We start from the raw sequence: 9,624 nt of genomic DNA on the forward strand, positions 1-9,624 counted from the left end.
GATCAGTAGCCCCCTTCTATCTTCCAGCCTGATTTCTGCCCCCTCTCTGACAGATGACAAATGCAGACAACATTCGAAATCATGACAAAGTGTCAAAGTATCAGAGACTGGGCGACGCGCCGGCATCTACCAAGCAGAATTCATAGCATTGACGGAAACGAATAAAAAGCAGCACATAAATTAACTAGAGCGACAAGGAATGGATAAGAGAGCAGCATCAACATCACAAGCTACACAAATATCCTTTCCCCACAAAGCAAAGAAGCAGCAAGCAGTAATTGCAGCATTTAAAGCAGTTCATTTAATCATCAATTAAACCTCAGCTATCAGGAGCATGCCAAAGCAGAAGCATATCAAGCAGCAAGCCACGGAACGACAGGTGCCGCAGAATCACATGCAGCCTAAACACAAAATGTGGCTAGCAGGCGGCAGTGCCAACAACAACATCAACATCGCAAACATTATTCAAAGTAACGAAAGCACCAAAAAAGCAGCGCAAAGCAGCGCTTTGTCCGGTTCGTCTTCGCTTGCTGCTTCTGCTTCGCCACTGCTTCTTTCTCGTTTTCTCGTTCTCCGGCAAACCGTGTGCTGATCGCCGATCATACGAGTATATAAGGAAACGAGCCGCTGGCATCGGTTGTATTTATTTGCTAGAATCTGTGCGCACCGGAACAGCTTACCAGCTGAAAGTGGAATTTATCTCAAAGCCAGATCGATCCGTTAAGCTCAGACTCCGTTATCCTCGATTTGAATTTTTTACCTCATCCCGCTAAAAGAAAAATGAAGAGTTTTGTAAGTGCCCGACAAAAAAAAAAAAAAAAAGAAACATACAGATACAAACTTAAATAAATAAGAGATCCAAAACAGAAAATTTTTTTATGGTGTCGCATGTGAAAAAGGGATTTAGTGAAAGTGTATTCCAGAAAGATTTATTGCATTGCCCTTGCGAGTGGAACTGCATGATAAATCATAAACATAACTATAAGAAAAGTCTTATAAGGGAGACTGTGGCCATTGAACAATGGAAGGCAAAAAGGATGAAAGCTTTAAATTTGCATGGAATCTGATGGAATACTTCTTGCAAGGAAGTTTCCCGACAGCCTGGCCAGCTGCAGTGTAAATAAGACTTACGTTCCGCTTTCCATCAAGAGACCTTTGAGCTACAGCGGGTCCCCATCGGTCAGAAGAGTAATCGAATGACAAATATTGAAGCAGCTAAAAACCAATCCATAGCCATTACCACCTAGTCCCAAAACCAAATCGATTAAATCAAATAAACGTATTAGCTGGCAATCTACAGCTGGCAACAACAGACAACCGAAAGCAACGTGCGAGACAATGCGACGACGACCACAACGCCGGCGTCGCGCTGTCAAGGAGAATTAAACAAAGCGCGACTGATGCGCGACTGAGGCGCTGGAAAAGACGAAAGCAAAAAAGATGAAAAAACGCACGCCACTTTGAATAATTGCACGCTAATGCTAAATGCTAAATTCAAAAGACTTAGTTTTAAATTAAAACATTATCTGAAACAACCGTCCAGCCGTTTTGTCCGTGATTGATGTCCTGCGATTTGGATACATTAAGATACATATATCTTTGGATAAATGGGGATTTGTCCCGATTGGATTTCATTAGACTAATATCTGGGTTCTACTCCTCATTTTTTAGCTGTTGTTGGTCTGCATGGCGGCGCTGTCGATGGCAGATGTAAAGCATCTGACGGACCGCAATCTGGATCTGTTTAAGTACGATCCCAGCGATATCTATACCCTGCCCGAGGATATTGACGATGACAAGCCAGCGGTTCACTTCAGCGGTGATGTGATGAAGGCCAAGACTGAGAAGCTTCAGAACTACAATTCCGGCAAGAAGTTCAAGTTGGAGTGAGTAAATTAGCAGGTCCATCGCTGCAGATGTGCTAAGACCGCGATTCCCTTTCTCCCATTCCCTTCACAGACTAAAGACCCAAAACGGCATTGAGGTGAGTAGCGTGGGAAAACTGAAGGACGACAAGACTTTTGTGGTCAGTGGATCGTACTCCTTCACTGGCGCCGATGGCAAGCGCTACAGAACGCGCTACACGGCCGATGAGTTCGGCTACCATCCCATCACCGAACTGGATCTGGACATTCCCGAGTAAGTTTCACGTCTGGCCCGAGTTCCAAAGGAGATCTCTTTATCGTGTGACATTTGTGTCTGCCTGCAGGCCCCAGCCCTTGGCCCCAGCTGGCCAGAGGCCCGCTGTGGATGCCAGCAGCCTGTTGGGTAACAAGAACCGCTTCCAGTTCCTTCAGCAGAGCCTCAATCCAGAGCAGGCTGGTCCACTGCGCGGCAGCGGCCAGAGCGGCGACGACTACAGCTACACGCCCCAGAAGGATGGGTCTAGTGGCCAGCTCTTCGGCTCAACCTACGGCGGTGGCCAGCAGACGCAATCGAGCGACTACTACGGCAATGCTAATGGAGCTTTCGGACATGGATTTGGAAATGGGAATGGCAACGGCCAGGAGTTTGGCAACGTAAATGAGTATGGCAACGGGTATGATTACCAGGCACCCAAAGTGCAGCTGGCCACACCATCGCGCCAGTACCTGCCCGTGGCATAGGGATCCATACGAATCCCCAGTACATGAACTTCCCAATCCTTAATCCCCTTTCCCGCTCCCCTGCTCCCATGCTCATTAGCTAACAGCTGCAAGTATTTAGGCTTAAGTGCAACTCCAACGGGAACCACACATCCAACAACAACCAGAGTAAAAAGATGGTGCATTTTTTTTAATCATTTTTTAGTGTTAAATTATATGCACAATATTGTATGCTACTATACCTATATATACTGATATATAATGTATATCTACACCACACACATACACAGACACACACACACACAAAAACACAAAATCCGACAAAAACAAGAATCGAATCTATGTATATACACTGAGTGATATTAGTAGTAAATAAAATGGCTAAACTAACTCAGGAGTGTCTTCTTTTATACAAAGAATATTCGTATTCCAAGAGGAATTCCCAATCCCAGTCAATGTATTACCGATGCGGATGTAGGTATATCTCACATATATAGTCCCAATACACTGAAACTGGTCTGAATACCCTTCTCTCTATAGAACGGAGATATCAACACACACCAATTTGCTACTCGTGTTCGTTAAAAGCCAAAAGACATATATAGGGATGTTACCCATAATCCTAATAGTCGAAGAGCAATTACGGAAGAAAAATAATAAAAATAATATTTTTGTGTAGAACGTGTAGAAAGAGCACATTAGTTGGCTACAAAAGGTGCGCTGGTTTAGGATCTTGTGTGGATTAAAATATATCACTTTTTTCCTTGATATAGATATTCCATATAGATTCCACGATAGCTTGAAGAGTTTGTTCAGAGAGCTATAAAGTTCGGCAAGAATTGTATATTGTTTGATTGGCATTTCCAGAAAGCCAGAAAACGAGTAGGAACGTTTGTGAGACGCTTCGTACGCGTAAAAACTTGTATACCCGGTACTCATTCAGTACGTCTGTACCTTAGTGTTTTTTTTTTTAATTTTACATTTTAGATTTTTTCTACATTTGTAATCTACATCACTTCCCCCGTCAACACGCCCTTTAGCTCGCGACCCTCCCCCAGTGACGCACATTGCACGAGGCAGAGTTTGCGAGCGAGAAAGAACGAGCAACAAAAAACAAGCCACTGCAAATTAGTTTCTTCATTCTGGCTTTTAAAACGCATTCAATAATAACTTTTTTTAATTTTTTACTATAATCATTATTGATAATAATTATTATTAATAATTATAAATAAAAATTATGTTTGAGTAATAAAAAAATAAAGCTCAAAATAATGATTCAATTTTGAGTTTTATTTTTCCGCTCAAAAAATAAAACTCAAAGTGTAAAAACATTGCTCGACAAAATCGAAATGTTTTTTTCCTCAAGGAACCAAACCGACTTTCCAGATAAACAAAGTTCTTAACAACCAGATATAAGATACTTAAGTTATATACTTACTTACTTAAAAAAAAAACCTCTACCTCTGAAAAAAAGCTTTAAAAAAAAACCATCACCAGATCCGGCATCTGTAGAAAAAATGTAATATGTAAAATTTGAAAAAGTCCCCATGTCTAATAAATTAATAAATTCTTATATTTTATTTTCTGCGAGGAGTATTACTCAGTCCAGTTTTCGCATGGAAGCAAGTGGAGGGTGCAGAGGGTCCTTTCAATACGAAACGGAACGGCCCAAGAGTTCCCGGATGCGATCCCTGGCCTGTATAAAGGCAGATATGACCTCGTCCAGTGTGGAAGCCTTGCCTGTTTCGCTTTCTTCGCTGCTGTTCAGGCCCAGCTGCATCTTCAGCTGGTGCAGCATCTCCGGCTGGCGCTGCTGCAGCTTACGAATACGGAAGAGTAGCGAGCCGGTGTTCCGCATGGCATTTGCGGTGTCCAGGCTGAGGCGCGAGTTAAGGTTAGATTGAGGCTTGGAACGGCCCCTGAAGAAGGACACAAAGTCGAAGTTCTGGCGGCCGCCAAGGAAGTAGCGGTTGAGGGTGTCCAGCCAGTTGCCCATCGGACGTATACACGGCAATCGCAGGCCCTCGCCGGACAACGGCGGAAGCGGGTCCACCACGGAGCAGGCGAAGTGGGTATAGCCTTCGCAGCGTTCGCGCTGCCATCCGTCTATGCTAATGACCTCGAAGTAGATGTGAAGCAAGTGTACGGGATCGAACTGCTCCTCGCAGAGCAGCGTCAGCTGCCAGCAGTGGGCAAATTGGGCGCAACGGGCATCGCCCGCGTCCATGCAGGTGGAAGTGGCGCCGCGTAACGGGACCGGATTAGTGCCGGTGGACATCGTCTCCACTAGGGTGTGGGGAGGCGGCTGGATGTGGTAACGCACATGGATGTTTGGGTGCTCGAAGTGCTGGGCCTCCTGTATATCCAGCAGAAGCGAGACGCGGCGCATCCGGTTGGGCGGCGTCGCGAAGTTGCTTAGGACACGCAGCTCCTTGGAGAGGGACCGCTGCCTGTGAAAGTAGTCCAGCAGCTCCTGTGAGGTGGCATTCGCAGGCAGAGGAACTAGCTCATTCGACTGCACGTGTTCCTTCTTCCCCTGGTGGTCTTCTGCGTTCCGCTTATTCAGCATCAGGGCTTCCATCTGCAGGTTCCACTCCTCGGCGCCCACCGCCTCCAGCGGTGGAGAGCTCTGGAAGCCGTAGCAGTAGAGCTGGCGGCAATCGTCAACCCTGTCGATCATCACCTCATAGTCCATGTCGTCAGCGCTGCAGGTGAAGTCAGGATAGACGTAGAGCAACCCAAGCGCAGGTGAGTACCGGAGGGTCACCAGCAATGTGTCCTCCTGCAAATCGGCGTAAACGTACATTACCTGAAAGCCGTCGGCGTGGAGCTGCCGCGCCTCCGTTGGGAGGTGCTCCACGCCATCTGCATCGATCAGCGTGTGGATAAGGCACGTGCGGGCTGCGAAGTTGGGATCCTCTAGGAACGACACCTGCGACATGGACGCCGAGGAGTTGCTCCCGTTTGGGAACCACGACATCGTCGATGACTCACTGCGCCATCGCTTCGATTTGCGTACCTTGCGGTTAACGTGTACCAATTCCTCCTTTGCCAGCTCCTGCTGCTGCTCCTCCATCCGCAGATGATGCTGCTGCAGCTGTAAAATGTCCTGAGCATAGCGGTGATAGCGGCGCTGCAGCGGCGTAACGTAGGCGTCTTTTGGTTGGCTGTAGGTCTCCAGCTCCGCGCGACTAAAGTGCTTCTGCTGCCAGGCGATCTGCAGGTTGGCCGTGCACCCGTTGCACAGCTCCTTGTTCAGTGCGTAGAAGGCCCGGCTGGCCTCGCTGATCTCCGTCTCTGTCTCCGGTCGACCCTGCTCCAGCTCTGGATCTGGCACTGGCTCCTGCGTGTGCTCGTGCGATCGGGCCGAAATTTCTACGTGTCTCCGAGGACTGGCCAAGGTACCGTAGCTGCGTCGGGAGCTGCTCGAAGTGAAAACGCGTCCCCGAGGACTGCCCGAAGTAGGTACATGTCCCTGGGAACTGGCCAATGTGCTGCAGCTGCGTCGAGAGGTACACAAGCTGCCAGTGGCCGGATAGTAGTAGTTGTAGTAGGCCTGCTTGCCGTAGCCCAGGCTGAAGATGGGATCGTCGCAAGTCGGCACAAAGATGAAGCAGTCGCCCCAGATCGCTGGGCCGAACTCATCGGTGCTACTGCTGGCTGGGGGCGTGCTGTAAACTCCAGCTCCGGAGTAGTCCAGCTTCGGGACTGGCAGCCATTCGCTTAGGTGCCTCAGCTTGATGTCCACCCGCAAGTCGGTGATTTTCCCACGGAGACGGTAAATGCCCGTTCGCTTGGCGTCTCTGCTTTTTTCCTTCATCTCCCTTTTTTTCTGAATCTGACAATTTTCTTACTTTGTGTTTTTTATTTCGAATTCCCTAGGTCGTTATGGCAATACGTCGTTCATGAACTAACTAACTATTCACTGGTGTGAACGAACTAAATAAGTTCGCATTAATCGAAAATTATATTGTTCGACCTTGATGTTCCGTTTCATATTACTAGCTATAAGTTACCTTGAGTGCAAAACATATATATTTATTGGATAAACTACTTTGTTTTCTATAAGATTGTTCAATTTTAAGTACTTCCTTTCATTGGAATAGTTATAAAATATGGTTCAAACCAATTAGATAAAAAGTCCACAGCACTCAATTGAGTTTGCTACATGAAAACTACACGGGCATGCAATTATCTACATAATGTCGATTGTGGTGTGATTTTAGCAGAATACAAATGTCGCCGAATCCATTTGAAAAGCCATATAAAGCCATACATAAATGTTTGTCCATATAAATATAAATATCGTTTTCATACATTTTCTGCACCTTCTGTTTAAATCGTTTTCAATACAAAATGTGTCCTTATTAGATCTATGATTCATCCATCAGAAGACAGAAGATCAAAGTCGAGGGAAAATGATTTAAGATTTACGGTATATTTACGGTATATTTAAGTGTGAACGTGTATTATTTTTGGTATATTTCTGGGGTTTTTGTTTTATGTTTTTTTCCTCAAGGAACCAAACCGACTTTCCAGATAAACAAAGTTCTTAACAACCAGATATAAGATACTTAAGTTATATACTTACTTACTTAAAAAAAAAACCTCTACCTCTGAAAAAAAAGCTTTAAAAAAAAACCATCACCAGATCCGGCATCTGTAGAAAAAATGTAATATGTAAAATTTGAAAAAGTCCCCATGTCTAATAAATTAATAAATTCTTATATTTTATTTTCTGCGAGGAGTATTACTCAGTCCAGTTTTCGCATGGAAGCAAGTGGAGGGTGCAGAGGGTCCTTTCAATACGAAACGGAACGGCCCAAGAGTTCCCGGATGCGATCCCTGGCCTGTATAAAGGCAGATATGACCTCGTCCAGTGTGGAAGCCTTGCCTGTTTCGCTTTCTTCGCTGCTGTTCAGGTCCAGCTGCATCTTCAGCTGGTGCAGCATCTCCGGCTGGCGCTGCTGCAGCTTACGAATACGGAAGAGTAGCGAGCCGGTGTTCCGCATGGCATTTGCGGTGTCCAGGCTGAGGCGCGAGTTAAGGTTAGATTGAGGCTTGGAACGGCCCCTGAAGAAGGCCACAAAGTCGAAGTTCTGGCGGCCGCCAAGGAAGTAGCGGTTGAGGGTGTCCAGCCAGTTGCCCATCGGACGTATACACGGCAATCGCAGGCCCTCGCCGGACAACGGCGGAAGCGGGTCCACCACGGAGCAGGCGAAGTGGGTATAGCCTTCGCAGCGTTCGCGCTGCCATCCGTCTATGCTAATGACCTCGAAGTAGATGTGAAGCAAGTGTACGGGATCGAACTGCTCCTCGCAGAGCAGCGTCAGCTGCCAGCAGTGGGCAAGTTGGGCGCAACGGGCATCGCCCGCGTCCATGCAGGTGGAAGTGGCGCCGCGTAACGGGACCGGATTAGTGCCGGTGGACATCGTCTCCACTAGGGTGTGGGGAGGCGGCTGGATGTGGTAACGCACATGGATGTTTGGGCGCTCGAAGTGCTGGGCCTCCTGTATATCCAGCAGAAGCGAGACGCGGCGCATCCGGTTGGGCGGCGTCGCGAAGTTGCTTAGGACACGCAGCTCCTTGGAGGGGACCGCTGCCTGTGAAAGTAGTCCAGCAGCTCCTGTGAGGTGGCATTCGCAGGCAGAGGAACTAGCTCATTCGACTGCACGTGTTCCTTCTTCCCCTGGTGGTCTTCTGCGTTCCGCTTATTCAGCATCAGGGCTTCCATCTGCAGGTTCCACTCCTCGGCGCCCACCGCCTCCAGCGGTGGAGTGCTCTGGAAGCCGTAGCAGTAGAGCTGGCGGCAATCGTCAACCCTGTCGATCATCACCTCATAGTCCATGTCGTCAGCGCTGCAGGTGAAGTCAGGATAGACGTAGAGCAACCCAAGCGCAGGTGAGTACCGGAGGGTCACCAGCAATGTGTCCTCCTGCAAATCGGCGTAAACGTACATTACCTGAAAGCCGTCGGCGTGGAGCTGCCGCGCCTCCGTTGGGAGGTGCTCCACGCCATCTGCATCGATCAGCGTGTGGATAAGGCACGTGCGGGCTGCGAAGTTGGGATCCTCTAGGAACGACACCTGCGACATGGACGCCGAGGAGTTGCTCCCGTTTGGGAACCACGACATCGTCGATGACTCACTGCGCCATCGCTTCGATTTGCGTACCTTGCGGTTAACGTGTACCAATTCCTCCTTTGCCAGCTCCTGCTGCTGCTCCTCCATCCGCAGATGATGCTGCTGCAGCTGTAAAATGTCCTGAGCATAGCGGTGATAGCGGCGCTGCAGCGGCGTAACGTAGGCGTCTTTTGGTTGGCTGTAGGTCTCCAGCTCCGCGCGACTAAAGTGCTTCTGCTGCCAGGCGATCTGCAGGTTGGCCGTGCACCCGTTGCACAGCTCCTTGTTCAGTGCGTAGAAGGCCCGGCTGGCCTCGCTGATCACGCTCCACTTATTCTGCTCCTGGCTCTCCGTCTCTGTCTCCGGTCGACCCTGCTCCAGCTCTGGATCTGGCACTGGCTCCTGCGTGTGCTCGTGCGATCGGGCCGAAATTTCTACGTGTCTCCGAGGACTGGCCAAGGTACCGTAGCTGCGTCGGGAGCTGCTCGAAGTGAAAACGCGTCCCCGAGGACTGCCCGAAGTAGGTACTTGTCCCTGGGAACTGGCCAATGTGCTGCAGCTGCGTCGAGAGGTACACAAGCTGCCAGTGGCCGGATAGTAGTAGTTGTAGTAGGCCTGCTTGCCGTAGCCCAGGCTGAAGATGGGATCGTCGCAAGTCGGCACAAAGATGAAGCAGTCGCCCCAGATCGCTGGGCCGAACTCATCGGTGCTACTGCTGGCTGGGGGCGTGCTGTAAACTCCAGCTCCGGAGTAGTCCAGCTTCGGGACTGGCAGCCATTCGCTTAGGTGCCTCAGCTTGATGTCCACCCGCAAGTCGGTGATTTTCCCACGGAGACGGTAAATGCCCGTTCGCTTGGCGTCTCTGCTTTTTTCCTTCATCTCCCTTTTTTTCTGAATCTGACAATTTTCTGTGTTTTG

The 9,624-nt window shown here is 48.7% G+C and overlaps 2 protein-coding genes across 2 annotated transcripts; one reads left to right on the plus strand and one right to left on the minus strand.

Annotated features, from left to right (window-relative positions):
- The first annotated feature begins 709 nt into the window (after window positions 1–709).
- On the plus strand, window positions 710–2,827 carry LOC117894922. The gene is made up of 4 exons (XM_034802269.1): window positions 710–792; window positions 1,672–1,886; window positions 1,960–2,139; window positions 2,210–2,827. The coding sequence occupies exons 1-4, from the start codon at window positions 781–783 to the stop codon at window positions 2,604–2,606; spliced, it is 804 nt and encodes a 267-aa protein (XP_034658160.1). The 5' UTR covers window positions 710–780; the 3' UTR covers window positions 2,607–2,827.
- Window positions 2,828–4,157: 1,330 nt separating this feature from the next.
- LOC117899069 (Meckel syndrome type 1 protein homolog) lies at window positions 4,158–9,615 on the minus strand. Its single transcript, XM_034808839.1, has 3 exons — window positions 9,286–9,615; window positions 9,019–9,195; window positions 4,158–5,865 (listed from the first exon to the last, which is right to left on the minus strand). Exons 1-3 carry the CDS (start codon window positions 9,583–9,585, stop codon window positions 4,234–4,236), a joined length of 2,109 nt encoding a protein of 702 aa, XP_034664730.1. The 5' UTR covers window positions 9,586–9,615; the 3' UTR covers window positions 4,158–4,233.
- Between the last annotated feature and the right edge of the window lie 9 nt (window positions 9,616–9,624).

Source organism: Drosophila subobscura, chromosome A (assembly GCF_008121235.1).
Source record: "Drosophila subobscura isolate 14011-0131.10 chromosome A, UCBerk_Dsub_1.0, whole genome shotgun sequence".
NCBI classification, from domain to species: Eukaryota; Metazoa; Arthropoda; class Insecta; order Diptera; family Drosophilidae; genus Drosophila; species Drosophila subobscura.

Bases quoted from the DNA above. Each gene is read 5' to 3' on its own strand.
- LOC117894922 (XM_034802269.1), top strand. The intron at 1,887-1,959 runs GTGAGTAAATTA...TTCCCTTCACAG, and splicing joins GGCAAGAAGTTCAAGTTGGA to ACTAAAGACCCAAAACGGCA. The intron at 2,140-2,209 runs GTAAGTTTCACG...GTCTGCCTGCAG, and splicing joins CTGGATCTGGACATTCCCGA to GCCCCAGCCCTTGGCCCCAG.
- LOC117899069 (XM_034808839.1), bottom strand. From the start codon at position 9,585: ATGAAGGAAAAAAGCAGAGACGCCAAGCGAACGGGCATTTACCGTCTC. The intron at 9,196-9,285 runs TTGTGTACCTCT...CGCGTTTTCACT, and splicing joins ACTATCCGGCCACTGGCAGC to TCGAGCAGCTCCCGACGCAG. The intron at 5,866-9,018 runs GCCAGCCGGGCC...GAGATCAGCGAG, and splicing joins AGTGGAGCGTGATCAGCGAG to GCCAGCCGGGCCTTCTACGC.